Genomic DNA, 19085 nt, shown 5'->3' with positions numbered 1-19085 from the left:
GGGCTGAAATATGAAGACTGAGAAACACTGTCAAGAGCACCGCTGTTGCTGTAGGAGTCAGCTTTACTTTTTAGACCTTCATTCTTGCTTTCTCATAGCAGTAATTGTTGTATAATCTTTATCCAAGTACTCTTTTATATCTTAACTGCGTTTTGCAAGCAGTCTCTTAAAGTTGCATGTATGATTAAACATGTAGCACTTTTGATTACTTACTTAGTTTATTTAGGTGATAAGTAGGTGTAATACTGATATATTCCTGATAATCCTGATTTCTGGTTTGACTCCTTTTATGGACTGCGGTAGTTAAAGGAAGTTAATCTCAGCATGTGATTTCCTTTATTGCCGCCTGCTCTACAGTCAGCAGAGGAATTTAAGTAAGTCAAGGTTTCTGGGTAAAGTTATCTTTTTGTTCCAGAGCTGAACAGGCACCTTTTGTGCTCACGTCATGTGATCTTTTAAAATCATTTCAGTCAGATCAAGTCTCAGGTGCTTCTTTGTGAGCATCATTTTTTTCAGCCCTTAGTTGCTTCCATTTTAAACCTGTCCAGAACTATAAAGAGAAATTGTTTAAGGAGAGGAGTTGTTTAAACTTCTAAAGTGTAACTAATGATAAAATGTTGCTCTCCCACCACCACTAGCTCTTTTTAAAAAACATTTTTTTCCTTTTTTTAAATCATTGCATTGTTATCAATCAAGAGTGGCTTCTTTATGCACGGTTATCTCCAGGATGTGCTTATGCTTCCAATATTACTGTAATCCTTTTTTTTTCCTCCAGGCAAAAAAAAAAAGGGCAACACTGTCTTTTTGTAGAAGTAATTGCTCATTGTGTGCAATTAAGTAGCTGGCTTCACTCTGTTCAGCAGCTCAGCCCTCTGTCTGCATTGTTGCCTGAATAACTTTAGTTGTCTGCCAAGTGTCATAAGGTGTGCAGGAAAGGCTGGCCTTTCAATGGGACAGGGAGGGAGATGTGGGCAGTAAACTTAACTGAATTTTTACATACGGCTATTTTTAAAGGAATTTTGATCGTCCTTACCTGAAAAGGAGGTTAAGCCCGCTTACTTGCTTTCCTCATCAGACACAGGCATTGTAATTTGCAAAGCCTGTTGGAGAACAGTCCAGGTAAAAGAGGAGGTTGGGGCGCCAGTCTCCTAATACTAAAGGTTGGTTTGTGTGTGGATTTTGATGAACTTGGAAGAAATATCCGTACTGGTACTTCCCTGGTTGCTCTGCAGTCATCAAATCTTGGAAATGTAAAGGTTGAAAAGGATCCCTGGAGATCATCTGGCCTAACCCTCTGTTGAAAGCAGAACTATAGATGAGGTTATCCAGGGCCCTCTCAAGCTGAATTTTGAGTACTCCCAGCAAGGGACATTCCAACGCTTCTCTGGGCAGCTTACAAGTTTAATTTCTCTCACAGTAATTATTTCTCTCATTCCTTGTATTCAGATGAAATTTCCTCTGGAGCAATTGTGTGCATTGTCTTTTGTCACCGTGCATCTTTGTGAAAGAAATGCCTTTATCTTCTCTGCATCGGAACACTGTGATGATATTCCCACCAAGCCTTTTCTAGGCTGTACAATCCAAGTCCTTCAGCCTTTCTTCATGTACTGAGGCATGCCCAATGCTCTAGTCATTTTGATGGCCCTCCACTGGATCCTCTCCAGTTTTTCCGTGTCCTTCTTGAATGTGGAGAGACCAAAACTGAACACAGTATTCCAAGTGTGGCCCGGCAGAGTGGTGGAATCGTATCCCTTGATCTGCTGACAATACTCTTCTTGATGCAGCTCAGGTGTGCTGTCGCTGCTGCAAGGGTGCACTGCAGATGTGTGTTGGAACTTTCTTGATGAGTTTTGACAATCTCCCTGTGACATTCTGGATCTTGGCTCAAGGCAAGCAGCAGGCTTCCAAGACTCAGAGTTAGTCGGCAGTTGAGGGCTTCAGTCCCCCGCAGGAGTCCCCTCTGCCAGCATGCACTGCTTTTCCCTGATGGTTTTGACCTACTGAGTAGGACCAGTGGGTCCAGTTGTGTCTTCCAGTAGAACTTGTTTGTCCTCTCCATTTATTGCCGAGACTGTATTCTTTTTTTTCCAACTGATCTTTTTTTTCCGACTGATTTGTTTATTTTTCCTCCCCAAATGATAGGATAGCTGCCGTTTTGCAGCCACAGGTCTCCAAGGTGCCTTATCTTGCAAGTTCCTGTTCTCCCTGTGTTTGTGTCATGCCTCTGGTCATCCCATTCTGTCTGCACCACGGGGCCTCAGTTCTTGCCCTTGCAGCATTGCTGCCAGCATCCTCCTGCTTTCCTGCTCTGATGCCACAGAACAAGCTGACCTCTTCCTGCAGCTCCTTGACCTCATGCTCTGTCTGCGTCGATGCCCCTAAAACATTAGGAAGAGTGCTGTGGGCTGCTGTGATGTGTCACGTCGGCACCATGTGACCGACAGCTTTCCTACCAGAGCACAAACACCAAAGTGAACAGCCACCCAAGTGATCTCCTGAGCCCCTTGCCTGTGAGCTGCAGCAGTAACTGCCAACTGCTTGTTTGCAACCACTTTTTTTTTCTGTGTGCTGCGTTGCTGTGGTCCCAAAGCGGCAGCTAAATAGCGAGGGGAAGCTAGTGGAATAATTGGTACTAGTAGAAGCTTAATACTCTTAGCTTAGCTTGTTACACTTAATTGACTGGCAGAAATTGCACACCAAAACTATGCAAACAGTATTGTTGGGACCCCCTTATTTTTTTCGTATTTTCCATTTTATTACCTAGTAATTGTCTTTTTTCCCCTCTTTAAAACACTATGACTCTTCATTCTGCCTGAGTCTTGCAGTTGGTGTATCCCCTACTGTTCTGCCAATCTCCATTTCTCTGTCCCTGTTTATTTGTACTTTACGCTCTCACCTGCCGTGTTTCCTGGTGAACCTGGGAAGTCTCTCACATGGTAGCATGGACATTAGTTCTTCCTGATGCATCTGCTTGGTGGGTTGTGAGGCTGCTATCCCTTCGTCCCAGTGCCCTCTGTATCCTGCCCCAATCGTTATTGTAGGCGGAGAAGTCAATGAATTGAAAAGAGCTTTAAAAAACAAAACCACCCCAAAACTTCATGCTTCTTGAAGGCAGGAAAAAAATTTAAATTTGTAGTAAAAATGCTGCATTTATTTTTCTCAATGTTACCTGACAAAATTGCTTCTTTGGTGGCTTTTAGGTTTAATGTAAGGATAATATCTGATAAACAAGTGAGGAGGCTTCTGTTTTGGGGCACTTAGGATATTTTTTTTTATCTTTTTTTTTGCAAATCTTATTTTACTGTGCTTTGAATGTGTGATGGGGAATTCAGCTCACTTGAATTAATGTATGTCTTACATGTTGTGTATGTCTTCCTTCCGTTTAAAAGAATCATTAGGTAAGGGATCACTTGGTTATTATTTTTTATGATTATTCATACCACGTGTGGGCCAAATTAGATATTAAAGTAAAAGAGAGTCTATGCAAAATTTGAAAATTTCCTTTGTCTGTGATAGCAAACTTTTTTTAAAGGAAAATAGGATTTTTTTTTTTACATTATTTTGTGTTGTTTTGAATTATATTACAGTTCTTTGCCTTTCTTTCTCTCCAGGCTCTTGTGAAACATGTCCAGTCAAAAGGATACCCCAACGAACGCTTTGAACTTCTCACCAATTTCCCTCGAAGGAAACTCTCCCACCTGGACTATGAGATCACGTTACAGGAGGCAGGCCTGTGTCCTCAAGAGACTGTCTTTGTGCAGGAAAGGAATTAGCACCGTGGCCTGAGTTCTCCCAGCCTTCCTCCCCTCTCCTCTTTGCCTGGGACACCAACTCATTAAATATGCAGTTGAGGGTCATAGGATTGCAGCGCTGAAATCAGGCAGGCAGCTGGCTGGCCCTTCTCTCTCTTCTTCCCTTCTCCTGCTCTAGTGACCAAATGAGAGTGTTCAGAGATTTATTTTCTTCCTCAGCTTGGGCCCTGTGGAGAGCATCGAGAAGAACATCTTCCCTTTGTTTTCATGGAATAAAGTAGAACGGTGATCTGTGTATGCAGTATGCTGGGGCTTGGAATGGCCATAGTACACATACCCTTCTCGCTGCTATTCTTAAATCTGTTTTGTTTAATTTATTTTTGAAAATAGTGTGTGATAAGGCACTGAGTCATCTCTCTGTAAGGAGAGAGTGTAATCTTCAGTACAGTCTTTCCTTTGTTTTGATTCTCTACATGAAAGGTCTCCATTAACCGTACAGCCTTCTTAAGGGTTCACTTATCATAGAATCATAGAATGGTTCAGGTTGGAAGGGACCTTAAAAATAATCTACTTCCAGCCCCCCTGCCATGGGCAGGGACACCACTCTGTGAAAACTTGGGTTTTGGGAAGGAGTTGGGTTGAGCTGTGGTGAGATACTTTGCCTCCATCTAATCTAAAGACTTCTAGATTGCATGCATGTTTTCCTCCTGCTTTAAATGCTGCCAGTAGAGATGGTAAGAAAAGCAACCAACCACAAATAAATCCCCAGCTATACTCTATATGGGATTGACTGCTTGGCCCCGAGGGAAATCTGCGTGTCCGCTGTTGGAGCAGATTTGACTCCTTGGTGGGGTTTCCATTTGTTCTCTTCCCAACATCCCCTAAGTGTCTCCTTTTTACTTGCTCTCAGGATTTTGCAAATGATGATAGAAGGTGGCAGGATACTGTAAAGATCTTGGACTCTCTGGAGAACGCCTGTTGCAACCTGTTAGTTGGCTTTTTTCTTTGCCTGGTGTTTTGTTTTGTTTTCCCCAGGAGTGACTAGCTTTGCAGGGGTTTTAGAGCACTGACTGCAATTGAGCAGGACAGCAAGTCCTAGGCAGGTTTTCTTTCATTGATTAAAAACATACAGCCTTGCCAAACTGTGGAATGAATTAATGCTTTATAAAGGACTTCACAGCCTGGTGGCTCCCATGCTCTAGGCCGCTTTTTATTCTATTTTCATGTTCATCTACCGTCACTTACCTCTAAATATGGAAAGCTGCTCCTTTATTTAGGCTCTCTTTTCATCTGCGGAAGGTGGCACCAGAAGTCACACAGGCGTATCCTGTGCGTACACTGGGCCGTGCAGAGTGCCCTGTTTTCCCAATGTCTTCTCTAAACATTGAGCTGTTCATCAATTGGTGTTAGGGTAGGCATTACAGTGGGATAAAAGTTGACTAAAACAACCATCCTCAAGGTGGATGTCAAATTTGTGTATTTACAATGAAGAACTCAGTGTAGCGTGCTCTCATCAGTGAGGAAAACGGCATGTGAGACCTACCATAACTGCTAACTCTCTGCAACTGTCAGCTGATTATACTTGTTAAAGACTTTCTTTAGTGGTCAGAAATTTAGTGTAGACTAAAACTTTGCAAGATGTTTTGCCTTTAATTTCATACTAGCCTGCATACTTTGTAGTCTTTGAATGTAGGGAATCACAGACAATGTCTTGCGTTTCCCCTGGTAATGCCCACTCACAGGTGTCGTCTTCTCACAATTGAGGTTTTACATGTAATCATACAACTGATTTCCCTTCTACACAAAAACTATTTTGCATTCTGCTGCAAGATGCAGTACCAGGAAAGCAAAATCTGGTAGCAGTTTCCCAATCAACAGTTGATGTGACATCGGATGTCCTTTTTTGTTTGTAAAGAGGCTCTGTCATGGAGGCTGCTTTAGAAAGTGAATTGCAGGGCCAGCAGAAGAGCCGGGGGGGGTTGGTGTTTGGTCTGTGAAGCAGCAGTGGCATCTGTAGACTGAAGGATCCTTTGTGTTTCTAGGATATCCCAATTCATAACTCGGACGTACGAGAGAGTGGGACACAAGGAAACCCTTTCCATGTAGGTCTGATGCTTCCCTAAGTAGCTCCAGCTGTCTAGTTGAAATAACTCACTCTTACGTTTGTTGCCTTGAAACTCATTACCTCTTCTGTGGTTAGCCACAAGAAAATCAAGGCGGGCTGCCGACAGGACAGAGTTCCCAACACGTGTATAGATAGATAGTCCTTTGGTCTCCCTCAGGTGGGCTGGCATGGGAGCATGGTGACCTTTCCTGCTCTCCTGCCTGTTCCTGCCAGCGTAAGCAGGGAGCCTTTGTGGTCCCTCCGATTCCTCTTGTGCATGGCGGTTGGTTGGCTGTGTTTGCTGGTGGAGGGCCAGCTCATTTTGGACAGGCTTGGGTTTGTTATCCGCGCTGGGAACGTTGTTCCACCTCAGCTTTTCTAGCAGTTAAGTTCAACAGACAAAATTGACTCTTGCCTTTTCAGTCCTAGGTCTGTTTTACTGGTGGCTTCTCTTCACCCCTGCCCCTTGCGGCTGGTCCTGATGTAGGTGGGGCTAGGCTGTCCTATGTGAAAGCGATCTGCTAGAGAATAGCTAACAGCTGTATCCCCAGTGGGGAAGGGGGGAAACTGCACTGCAGGCAGGAGCATGAACTTCTTCCATCGGTTCCGCTGCTGGAGAGATTGTGCGCTGCGTGGGCCCGTGCTGTGAACCTTCCTGTCTTACCCCCTCTTTCAGAGCTAAGCGTCTGAGGTGCAGGGCAGTGGGCAGCCGACAACTCCTTCCTTTCCTCTTTGCTCAGCTGTAGGGAAAAGAGTAACCTTACATTCATCATTTTGCTATCAAAAACAGAAGTGGGAGCCCTAGGTTAGCTTTTCATTGCTTTTGTTATGCCAAGAGGAGCTGGGTCACCTCTCTCATGAGGAAGGAAACATTGCACTTGGCTGCTGCAAGTTGATTTTTAAACCACCAAGAAGCATGCCTCTTGAGCACGGTAAATGGTTTTGCCTGCGGGTGTAGTGAGACCAGGAGTCCTTACGCTCACTTCATTTTTAATTTCTTGAGATTTTATTTAGAAAAATATTAGTATTTTTATAACCTAACAGGGAAAGAAGAATGTGAAACTGAAGATCTACATTGAAAATGGGATTTTTTTTTTTTTTTTCCCTCTGTCTCACAGTTCCTAGTAGTTTGTTCTGTTCCAAGAAATTATGAGCCTGTTTGTTTTGCTTTGTTTCTCTGGCCCGGTGTGTTTTTTCTTCCAGTTTTCTTTTGCTTTGGTCTGGGAGCAGGGGGCAGAGGAAAAAAATGTTTTTGAGAAATATGCGTCCCTGCATGTGACTCTTCTCTCCCTTTGTCCCTCTCCCCTCTTTCCTCCTCCTTCCTAACCCAAATAAAACCAGTGTTGCAGCACACGCGTCAGTCAGCTGTGCTGCGGTGGCTGAAAGCTGTTCAGAAACAGCACCAGCCAGGATTCAGCCTCTTCAGATCTTCATTCATGTTGAAGCCCTTTGGAGTTTTGGAGGCACGTGTTTTGCTGGCCTGAGGAACGTGGCTGAAAATGTTAACCAAGTTCTGCCTGCGACCGCTCGTAGCAGTGAAGGTGTTAAGCTAGTTGGGCTGTTTTTATAAAGAGCCTTTGTCACAGTTGTTCTAGATGTTAAATCTGAAGTTCACATTCCTTTTGACAAGGTTGGAAAAAATGCCTTAAATCTCTGATTGCAAATATGATGTTGAAATATGAAGGACAAAGGAAAAAAATCCTTCAAAGGCTGTGGTTTGTGGCTTCCTATGGGTGTTGCTTGGCCGTAATTTGCACGTTGTGTTGCAAGGACTGCCATGAGTTTGGAGGAGCAGAAGTGCATGTAGACAGTGGAAGTCTTTCTGGGTAGAGAACTAAAGAGAGCTAATGTGTTTCAAGCTGTAGCTTCTTGCTGCTTGCGGAGATGTTTCCTTTGCGTGTGCTCTTCATTTAACAATGCTTTGTTTCTATATTTAATGTCTAACTGCAGCTAATAGTCACAGTCACGGCAATATTCAGAAACAAGGCAAAATGAACGCTGGCTTTTCCTACCAGGTGCTGTTGACACATCTACTGTTGGCTTCCTGCTTGTGATCCTTCAGAGGCCCAGAGAAGGATTTCAGGTCTTCCTGATGATACGTGCTCCAAGTCAAGCTGATTGACCAGCTTCAACCTCACTGCATTCCCTACTGACATAAAAAAGGCTGATCAAGGCCATGCCAAACATTTTTGGTTATTTTCGTTAGGTTTGGAATTTAGGTCTGCAGTTTTTACATGCCTGATGTTCATGGACTGAAGTACGTTGCCCTTCCTGGTGAATCAGATAAGATAAATATTAAAGGAATGTCCATGTATGTGCATAATAGCCAAGTAAAATATAGTTGTCTCCAAAGGTACCTTTGTTCCTAAGTAGTTTTAAACAGCAGTTTTACATCAGCATGCTTTCCAGAGCTCCCTAGATCTTCTGCCTCGCTGTTACAGGAGAATAACACCTCTTCTCCGTTAAAGCATGTCCATTTTTCACTGCTGTTTGCATTTCATGTGCTCCACTACTTTCATAGATGCATTTTTAAAAGACTACCAAATTTATATACTCATCTGCACCAGCTTTTACCAGCTTCCGCTTTTACTGGTGCTATGTTTTGTGCCCTTGCGGAAATTGGCAGCTGGTTTTAGTACATGTTTTAATAAATAAACCTCACTGCTGAAGGGCCTGATCTCTCAAATTTCTGTTCTTGCTGGAGCACCAAGCTTGTTTGCAGGGGCTCAAGAGCAACAAGTGCTAAACCGGAAGTAATTTTCTTTTGGGGGCAAGGCGTCGCTTGTGCTGCATTTTGTCAGATACTGGCTGTGGGGATGCGTAAAATGTGGTGTTTGTGGTTGTTTTTCTAAACCACATAGAAACAGATAACAGAGACACCTGCGTGGGAATGCCCATGACAATGGGAAGACGCATGTCATTTCAGGAACTCATCACTTAATTTTTATCCCTTCTTAGTTTTTAGCAAATGTCACTACTTTCTTCTTGTTTAATCCCTTTTTTAGTCAAGTTAGTTGAAAAACAGGTAGTCCTGTGCTCCGAGAGGAGGAGGGGTAGCGGACATGCGCTTTAGGTGGGTGAAGTGCAAAGTCTCAGTCCCATAAAAACTGGGTACACCGTGTCTGTCTGTTTTAATAGATTTGATTGCAGCCTCTCCTCTCCCCCACCCTTCCTATTTATTTATTTTGACAGAAATTACTTTCTACAAAACAGAACAGCCGCTGTTCTAAAGGCAAAATAGAACTCGCCTTTTGAACCCTGTGTTGGCCATCTGCATTGTTGGAAGTACCCGCAGTCGCGTGTTTGGAGACCGGCTGTCGAGGTCTGTTGGTTGATGTTCTGCAAAGACAGTGTCGCCAAGGTTTTCTCTGTTTGAGCCCAAGATCGTACCGCAGTTTGGTTATACTCCGCTGTCTGCCCCTGAACCGGCGAGGTTAATGGATACGCTTTCTGTGATGTTGTACAGGATGACTTTTGCTCCGGTGTCCTCTTGTCCGTGAGATCCTTAGTGTCTGTCCACTCCCAATAAATATAGCCATATGTATATACATATATATACACACACACACGTGTTTTTAATCGGAGAATGGGGCACTTAACACCAGTGCCTCAACTTGCCTCAGTTTTTTGTTTTTTTCACATGGGTGTATTATGAGTGATTGCAGAAGTTGGGGATTTGGTCACTGTCTCTAATTACTGTGAGTGTCTGCAGTACAGAGAAAAGTCATTTCGTAACTGCTTGTTAAATGGTGCTGCGACTTTAAGGTATAGAAGGATAGATAGTAAAAGTACTTGGAGCAGGGCAACGAGGTGCTATTTTATAGAACAGATTTATATGAAGAACATCTGGGTAAAACTCAGCTCGGAGACGTGGTGCCTCATCAGAGACACCAGGCTATAGGATAGATGATTTTTATAAATGAGGCTGTTTCCTCTAATTGGTGAACTTACAGTGTCAAAATTATGACATTTTGATACTGTAAAATCACCAATTAGAGGAAACAAGGAAACAGCCTCATTTATTTTTTTTTTTTTTTCAAAATTATAAAATTTTGAAAGCCTGTCAGTTTTTACGGTAGCCACTTTCTTCTTCAATGATGACGACTTCACGTGGGAGGAGGGAGAGGATTAATTTGGAATATTTCGGCTCACTGTGCTGGGAGGGACCAAACTCAAGGAAACCTCTGATCTATATACACAACTGCTGCATTTTTTTATAAATATATGTAAATGTCCTATTGTAATATTTGATCCTGGAAATAAAACAAACTGTTTTCAGTAGCTTTCTTCATCTCTTGGTTTTGGGGTTTGGGTTTTTTTGTTGGTTTAGTTCTAATGAAAGTCTATCCCTGCGTTATATGGAGAGTTTTGAGTTTTTCCTTGACGTTATTGGGGTAGAAGGAAACAAAATCAAACCGAATTCCCTGTTTGTGTCTGAATTTTTAGTAAAATGGTCAGATTGGGTGGGTTTTATCTTCCTTTGCCTCCTGGTCTGTGAATCTCGACTTGGCAGAATAGGTCCGGGTGCCTTAGCTTCTGTTGGACCTCTGGGGAGTTTACAATTTTCCTACCCTGACTGTAGCCACTTTCGTTGGCCTCGAGTCTTTACAAAATAAGTAGCAGAAGCTGCAGCTCAGCTGAAAAAGTCTAAATGTTTATTTTAGATACTAGCTCCGTGTTTGCCCAGCGGGAAGGACAGGGCTTGCCTGAATTTGAAGCCTGTTTGTGCCTGGCAATAAATATGACAAAGTAACTCTTCAGTAGGAAGCATCCAGTTCCTGCTTACAAGGAATTGTTGGTTACAGCGAGCCGCTGGCTTACCCCAAGAAGGCTTCAGCCCATTTTGCGGGTTACAGAATCTTGAAGTGAGCCAAACTTTTGGTACCTTGATAGGAAAAATCCCCTTATGTAAATGAATAAAAAGAGGCAGGGATAGGATTTTCCGTCCTTCCCAATGGAAGAGCAGAGAAAATGTGGCTTTCTATTCTGAACTGTCAATGTCCTCTTGGTACAGGTGGTGTCAAGATGGAGCCTCCAACTTCTGCAATTGTCTTTTGGGCTCCTTGGGATGTTCCTGTAACGGCCTCGTGTGAAATGCCAATGAGCAGAGTCCCTTCTGGACAAGAACTTAGCAGGTATGGTGGGGAAACAAAAGCTTAAGAAACTGATGTGGGGTCATCCTCGTGTTCCTGACTGCGGGTGGGTCTCCACTGAAACAGTCGTTTCAGCCACTGCCCCAGTCTTTCTCAAGGGAGGTTGTCCAAGTTCCGTGGTTGACACCCTTCTGGGAGGCACCAACCTCCAGAGGAGGCCAGGAGAAGGCTGTTGCCTCTCCAGGGGTATCCTGGAAGTGATTTTGTCTTTTGTTTTCAGTGTGTACACCTCTCCCTCTCGCTGTGTTAAGAGAAACGGACAATTCCAGTTTCAGTGATGAAGGCTTGCTTGTGTGCCCATTGAGGCTGGAAAACAGGCTGATCTCTCCATGCAGCTTAGGAAAATATTTCCTGTTCCAGCTGAGTTGGAAATATTTTTTCATCACAGTCTGCAGGTCGAGGAACTACAGGATAGGCTCAAGGTACCTCTTGGGTTTAATTTATTTCTTTTTCCTTTCTGCAAACTCCTTCCAACTTTTAACTGGGTTGGTGTAGCTCATCTGAAGTATTAAATCAGGTGAGATTCAGAAGGAAGTTAAAAGGAAATGCCATGTTGTCTAGCAGCGTGGTGGTGATATTTCCTCAGTCTGAGTTCTAGCCACAAACTCCAAACGGGGCTTGCGGAAGGGGATTACTGGTGGCAGCAAATGTGCCCACACCTGAGTTTTGAGACATCTTAGCCAGTGGCAGAAATAGATGCTACCAAGAGGAGTGGGAGAGACCACTGAATCGTGCCGAGCATCCTCCGGAGAGGACCGAGGTGAACTTTGGTTTGGCACAGAACAATTCAATCTTGCCGATTCAAACTCAATTCAGCCTCTTTGATGCTCCTTGAAGCCAAACCGCTCTTGAATCCCAACCTGCCATGCAGTTCCCACAGCCCAGAAGGTGTTGGGGAAGCAAGGAGCAGGGGAGCGTGGTTAAGAGAGCGGACACGGTGGTTATAAAAAGCTCACAGACCTTAAAGTTCAGAAAGAGCCACTGCTGAATGTGATCTGCAAACCGTGGACCGCAGAGGCCGAGCCCTCTTAAGTGTGATGGGATAAAGCGACGCGACACGACTAGGGTGAAAGCAGTCGGCGTCTCTTCAGCTGCGATCTGGTGTCAGGGGAGGAGTTCACAGGAGGACCTTGCCGAGCCAGGATGGCTTTGCCTGGCACCACCAGTGCCATGGCCGGGTGACTTGGCAGCAAGTTACTAGCCTGTAACTGCCATGCTGATGCTCCATAATTGAGTCGCTGTGCAAGAAAGGGGGGCACGCAGCCGCTTGCAGTACTTGGGAAGCACTAAAATGAACCTATTAATAACATTATTATTATTACTATTACAGACTCAGGCTGGAGTTGGTGTAAGGGGAAGATCAGCGCTTCTGGGGAAAAGATTCACCCTGGGGAAAAGATTCACCACCCCCATCCCGAATGGCGTGGGGTTTTCTGTGGGAGATGATTGACCAGATCATGTGTGTGGCAATGTGGGATGCTCAGATTGCCGTGACGTAGAAAAGGGCACAAGATGAAGTTGCAACACATTTTCTTCCAGCAGAGTGAAAAACGCTTCCTGTCTTTCTAAGTTTAAGAAAAAAAAAAAAAAAAATAAAGGAGGAAGGAAAAATCGGATTATTCTCAGCAGTCTGCTGTCCCGCATGTCCTACATGATTCGCCTTTGCTGCTGACTGCTTTTTAGAGACTGATTTATCTTACCTAAGAATAAAATGGGGATTTACGCGCTGGTGCAAACTCTGATTTTCCTTTCAGAGGAACTATCATCATTCAGATAATCTCCTCCTCTCAGCTTATTTTTCCTAGAAAAACAGTATTGGCTGATGTAACCCAGCCTCACCCGTTCATCTTTTCCCATGTGGCACTCGAGGGCTCCAACTCCATTCTCTGTTTCTTCCGACAGAGCATGGCACGCTGTACTTAGGGCAGGTTTTAGGTTCTCAGCAGTCCTGTACTCATCGATTTGGAAGCAGGAAAAGCCACTTTGAAACGTGTTGGCAAATGCTACTCGCGTGCGTTCCCTGAGGTAGAGCAAGTTGGGTTCTAAACCTAAAGGTAGCACTTTAGTTGCTTTTTTTTCCTCCTATATTGGAGCGAGACTGTATCAGGGCTACAAGACAGCTGCACTTACGCTCCATCTCCTGTGGCTGTGGCAGACGGGGAAGCCCACGTCCCAAGCAGCTGATGTGCCTCAGGTCCTTGTGATGAACGCACGAGGAACCTGAGCCTTCTCCAAACTTTTCTTTGAGAAGACTCTTCCTTTTGTCTGCGCAGCCCATGGGCAGTTCTCCTCTGTGCTTGTGCTGCCTGCAACTTCTCTGCCAGAAAAACTGCCCAATTTTTGCCAACTTTTGTCCTACGGCTTCCCCATTTCCTGTTGCCGGACACGGAGGTCATGTTCTCCCAGTCCTTGTCCCGTCTTGGAGCCTCTACCGTTAGGCCTTCTCTGTGGGGACAGAAGAGGAGCTTCCCCATTGCACATTAACTGCCAGCCGTGGGTACCCCGGATAGGACTTTGAAATGCTGTTGTCTGATAACTTGCAGTAATTAAGATATCCAGAAGCAACCTTTCTCTCTCAATGTTATCACGGAGGTGTGAGACATGTATGTAATGGGGTATGCTCAACACCTGGAGGAAAAGCTGGGCCATCTGCAAGGAGGCAAAGGGCAGGAGATAGGAACCAGCTGAGACACAAGAATATTTACTTAAAAGTTTTTATTGAAATATTAGTGTTCTCCCTCCTGTAGGTAAAAAGGGGAAGAGGCAAAGCTGAACTGTGCAGCATCCACACACAAAGCTCTTGCACAATGAGGGAAGTCAGGTGAAACATAATGGAAGAGGCCCTTGGTGGAGGACGTGGACTCATGGTGACAGAACGATAGCGGTTGGAGTGAGCTGCGGAGGAGAGAGGAGAATGTTCTCCCTACGTAGTCATTGCAGGTCGTTCCAGGAGAAACAGGGTTTGCTACTCAGGCAATGGCCAAAGTCAGGCGTGGTAGAAGCCTTAAGATCTGAAGTTGTGCATGTTTTGGTGGTCTTGTGGCTTCTGCCAGTGAAAGGGGTCATAGTCAAACCGATGGATCAGCTGCAGCGCCGGCAGAGGCTGCCTCATTCAGACCGGACAGTCATTCTTCCTTTTGAGCAGCCCGTTGTGTGGAAGAGGAAGGATTATGACTGATGCAGTGGGTGGACCTTGCGCTGGAGGAGTAAGGCGTGGGACACATGCTGGGACACCATAAATAGTCACCCATGGGTGATGCCTCCAGGAGAGGGCTCATCCGAGGGTGAACGCTGCTGGCTCTGCGTGGCATTGCTCCCAGGTAAGCCGGGAAGGCAGGAGGACGGGTTCCCTGGGCTTTGCTTGCATCCGCTTGCTTCTGGCCATGGCGATGTGCTGGCAGGCAGAGAGTCTGTCTTTCCAGTGTCCTAACAGAGGCTGGTTCAGCTGCACTTTTGCTTTACCTCCCCTGACAGAGGGGGTTTGTCTGTCTGTATTGGCTGAGGCAGAAGAAAGCAGCTAATGGAAACTTGCTTCTTGCTTGAGGAGAGCGTTGGGGGGAGGAGATGTCCTGCCTTCCCCAGGACAGAGGTGGATGGGAAGGAGAGTCCTTGGGGAGGTTAAGGGCAGACTTGCAGATCACAAAAGCCTCTGGCTGGTGAGAGCAGCCCACACTGTGAGCTCCAGAGGAGCAAGAGCTATACTGGAAGGTCCTCCAACTTAGCACCCCCCTCAGCTCATGGCTCTGAGGGGACAACCACATGCAATCGCTGGACTGCAGATGGGACCACAGTGAGGGCGAGAGGCCCTAAATTCTCTATAACCAAGGCAGGGAGGATAGCCAGCAGAGGGGAGACGGAGCTCCAGGATGGGTGGAGCTGGTGGTCCACCTTGGGCTTCTTGGCTTGCATCCTCTCCACACAGCAGGGTATTGCAGCCCTGTTCCTGCACGCTTAGCCTTCCCTGGCCCCCAGCAGCCTGGTAGGGCTGGTCTCCAGCAGGTCGCAGGGACGCAAAGCCCCATTGGGCTGGTGGCCCCTGTCCCCTCGAGCCGTGCAGGGACTGGAGTCGCTCCTGCCCCATGCCGAATGTGAGGGGGCTGAGGCAGCTTTTCCCACGGAAACAACCACGCGGCGCCTCTTCGCTTCTACTTCTGCAAAGCCAGAGCAGAGCGAGCCCGAAATAAACTGGCCAGCGTGAGAAGCAGCCCGATTCAGGGAACTTCTGCGAAACCAGGCTGCAAGCCACCAGGAAAGGGGAAAATCCACAAAAACACCCTGAAGCAAAAATGAAGGCAGGGCAGGAGGAAGCTGGGAAGCCGGAAGCCGGGACAACGGCAAACCAAGCTGCTTTCAGCGGTCCCAGGGCAACCGCTGCATGTCCCCCTCCTTGCAGATGCAGAAGAGGGATAGCTAATTTTTGACAAGGTGTCACCTGGAGACGGGCAGGCACTTTCTAGGTGAATAAAATATAAATAAATATAATAAATACCAGCAGAGCTGGATGGCTCGCGCAAGGATAGGTGATAACCTTTGCTTTATCAACTTTAATTGGTGTCAGCATATTCAGACCTATGGTAGGACTAGTGAGCGATGGGGATGGAGTTCCTGTTGCCTTTGATTGGAGACTGATGGGCTTTCACAAGTCCTTGTCTGAGGGTTTCTCCCCTTTCCTGGCTCCCTCTGGCTCATTGTGAGCACTCAAAGTCAAACCGAGCCGTGGCGGTCGGTCTCCTTCCCGCAGTAGGATTTTGGAGGAGCCCACGCTGTGGGTCGCAGAGGTTTCAAGGCTCAGTGTGAGACCTGCCGTTGTCCTAAACTCCCTTCCCTGTATGGCAAAGAAATATTAGCAGGTCTGAAGCTGAGCTTCTCCTTCTATGATAAAATAACCTCAAGAAAACCGTTCAGCGGCAGTAGATCAGTATTAACATTGAATTTATTTTTAATATTAATTAGATGGTGTGGGGAAAAATAGGATTTCAACTGGAAATTGCTCTTGAGTAAGGGCGATGCTGGTGGGGCAGGCTGGGACCCAAAACTGGGAACCAGCAAACTCCCATCCACCCACGGCTGTGCGATGGGCTCGGGGTGGGGGCGTCGTGGGGCCAAAGGCAGCCCCTTCCGCTCCTCCTCTTCCTCCCCATCCCACGCAGGGCGGCCATGTGCGTGGGGAAGTGCAGCCGCATCGTGGGTCCCTGCCTGCTGGCGCTGGGCGCGCTCTCTATGGCAGCCAACATCCTCCTGCTCTTCCCCGGTGGGGCATCCAAGTACCTGGCGGAGGGGCACATCAGCAAACACGCCAAGCTCATGCCGGGTGTCTGGGGAGGCGGCATCACTGTGAGTACCGTGGTTCGCACCGCGTCCTCCATCGCGTGTCTGTGGAGCAGGGGTAAGGGATATGGAGCAGGTGCCTCCCCTTCGTCCCCCAGCTGCTTTGTCCTTCCTGCAGGTGCTGCTGGCAGCGGCCCACATCACGGCGGTGGGGTGGCGATGCGCTGGCTGCTCCGACTGCGGCACCCGTTGCAACGTAAGGTGGCGCCGGGACCCCTGTGCCAAAGCAGTCCCAAGCGGCGGGTGGTGGGATGTGGCGGGTGGCCCCACGGGTGGGACGCGGCAGGTTAGCACCTCTCCCACGGCCCCACGGTGGGATGTGTTGGGTGTCCCCTCTTCTGTGGCGGGTTGTGGCAGGGTGTCCCCTCTCCCATGTTGGCTCATGGCAGGGTGCCACTCTGCCGTGGCCCTGTGGTGGGACATGTCACGGATCCCCCTCTCCCATGGCCCCACGGTGGGATGTGGCATGGTGTCCCCTCTCCCGTGGCCCCACTGGAGAGGGTGGCAGAGCCCTGGCACAGGCTGCCCAGAGAGGTGGTGGAGTCTCCATCTCTGGAGACATTCCAAACCCGCCTGGATGCGTTCCTGTGCAACCTGCTGTAGGTGACCCTGCTCTGGCAGGGGGGTTGGACTGGATGATCTCCAGAGGTCCCTTCCAACCCTATGATTCTATGGTGGGATGCTGCGCGGTGCCGCATCCCTGGAGGACAGCCCATGTGTTGCTGCATGGGCTCTGCCCCACCGGGCTGTGCGTGGCAGCTCCCTGCCCACTTCCTCCCAGCTCGAAACAACCCAGCACTAGCTCCATCCTCAGCCTCGGCTCCCCAGGGCTGGAGCCCTTTGGGGTGAAGGGGAGGGGAGTTATGCCCCCTTAACCAAACTCCGTTGATAACGCCCAGCGGTGTTTTGGAGCCCGCCTGATGTTCGGTCCCTCCCTGGGTGCTGCCCACAGGCTTTCATCTCTGCTGTGCTCTCCAAGCTGGCGCTCCTGGGCGCAGCCGCCTGCTTCGTCCTTTCTGGGGTGGGTTTGACCAACGGACCCCTCTGCTTCTACAACGCCTCCGAGCATGGCACCCTCTGGGGCTACCCCTTCCTGGATGCCAGGTGAGGCAGTGGGGTTGAGCCGCTAGTGCCACCTCGTCGTCTTATTGCTAATTAAGTTGGGATTATTTACGGTGGGTGGGCTTGGTGGGCTTGCTGATGGTGATGGAAGAGTCTGGTAGCTCCAGAAATCCTCACCTTCTACAGCTTTCTATGTGGTGCTTCCCATCACTCTGCTGACCCTTGGAATGAAGGACAGGGTGTCTGGGGCACATCCCCACGGAGGAAAGCAATGCGATTTCTGACCTGCTGCAGGTCATTTTGCATCTCCTCCTCTCCCTGTTGCGCAGGACAGAGAACTACGTGCACAATCGCACCTGGAGCATCTGCCTGGAGCCAGCAGGCATCGTGGCCTGGAACGCCGTCCTCTTCTCCCTCCTGCTGCTCATCAGCGCCGCCGAGATGGTGCTGGCCTCCCTCCAGATCCTCAATGGCTGCCTCGGCTGCCTCTGCGGCTTCTGCGAGGGGAAGTAGGGACCTGCTACTGTGCCAGGAGGCTGGCACTTGGAGGAGGCATCATCCCCGCGTGTACCTTGGCCAGTGGCAAGTGCCGTGGCGGGGATACGGCACAAGCTGTGATACCAGTCCGGTGCAAGACAGATTCCCCCATGGGGGAAAGAGACCCCAGCCCGCACGAGACGTCGAAGCCATGTGTGTGGGGTCAGCGTGCAAAGGGCTGCCTCCGTGCAGAGCCCTATGCCCAGGTGGTATGTCTTCCTCCACCCTGGAGCAGATGCCCCACCTTTGGGCTGGCAGCCATGGGGGGTTGTAAACCAGCCCGGTGAGCGATGGCGGTGGGGACCTGGCTCCTGGCATCCTAGCACTGAGCCCAACGGCTTCCCTGGCCGCTCCTTATTAGCCTCCACCTGCCAAAGTTCAAAACGTGACGTGGTGGTTTTTGTAGAAATAAGAGTTGGACCGTTAACCTATTTTCGTTAATTAATCTGCTTTTATGGCAGCTTGTGGTGGAGTTTGTCTCCTGCGTGGGGCAGGAGCCAAGCCAGGCTCTGGCTGGGAGACTTTGGATAGAGTTGAGCTGAGGGAGGTAGTGCTGGAAACGCGGTGTAGTCCTGCACACGCAGGCATGCGGCAGATGTTAGGAGCAGCCGCTCGTCCCCACTGGTCCAGGACCCGCTGCACTCGCCGGGGGTGATGCCAGGTCCAGCATGTCCCCCATCCCCGCGCCCTCGTCCCCTAAACCTCTCCGGGGACCCCACATGGGTACAGACCTGAACTTGCCTGTGCTGCGAGGATGTTTGCTCCGCAACTGACGAGGTTACGAGGAAAATAGCCATGTCCAAAGTAGTTTGAAAAAAAGGCAGTCAGCCAGATTAAACAGTAACCGGGCGATTTTGGAGAAACCATTGAGAAAAAGAGGAAGTGGCTCGAACAGGATCGTTAAAAAAGCAGCATAAATATTTATGACCATGGGAGGGAAACTGGTGGAGCAGGGTGGTAGCACCAGGTATGGCACAGCCGGAGCGTCATGTTCCCCCCACCCAGCCCGGGCTGCCCCCAGATGCCTTCTCTCCTGCAGTGCTGTTGCTGCCCCCTCTTATGTATGTCATGGGGTGGGTCGTGTGCTGGGAAAGGAGCCTGGGCCTGGGCTGGTGGCACAAGCCTCCGTGCCCAACCAACTATATAATT

General features: G+C 48.1%; 2 protein-coding genes across 3 annotated transcripts in view; both read left to right on the top strand.

Moving 5' to 3' along the window:
- UBXN7 (UBX domain protein 7) overlaps window positions 1-10098 on the top strand; it is a 31529-nt gene extending 21431 nt beyond the window's left edge. The window contains exon 11 of the mRNA XM_063338494.1: window positions 3612-10098. Within this exon, the coding sequence (XP_063194564.1) occupies window positions 3612-3773 (162 nt within the window). The 3' untranslated portion in view covers window positions 3774-10098. The remainder of the gene's footprint in view (window positions 1-3611) is intronic.
- Window positions 10099-13549: 3451 nt separating this feature from the next.
- TM4SF19 (transmembrane 4 L six family member 19) lies at window positions 13550-18847 on the top strand. 2 transcript variants are annotated; one of them, XM_063338497.1, is made up of 5 exons: window positions 13605-14329; window positions 16160-16343; window positions 16456-16533; window positions 17290-17441; window positions 17729-18847. In XM_063338497.1, the coding sequence occupies exons 2-5, from the start codon at window positions 16167-16169 to the stop codon at window positions 17910-17912; spliced, it is 591 nt and encodes a 196-aa protein (XP_063194567.1). In that variant the 5' UTR covers window positions 13605-14329; window positions 16160-16166; the 3' UTR covers window positions 17913-18847. The 2 variants fall into 2 exon arrangements, with proteins under 2 accessions (XP_063194566.1, XP_063194567.1); XM_063338496.1 differs by having other exon boundaries at window positions 13550-14329; window positions 16160-16538.
- Window positions 18848-19085: the final 238 nt, after the last annotated feature.

This window comes from Chroicocephalus ridibundus, chromosome 6 (assembly GCF_963924245.1).
Source record: "Chroicocephalus ridibundus chromosome 6, bChrRid1.1, whole genome shotgun sequence".
Lineage (NCBI taxonomy): Eukaryota > Metazoa > Chordata > Aves > Charadriiformes > Laridae > Chroicocephalus > Chroicocephalus ridibundus.
Note: the sequence above shows the minus strand (reverse complement) of the source record. Positions and strands in the feature narration are given on the sequence as shown.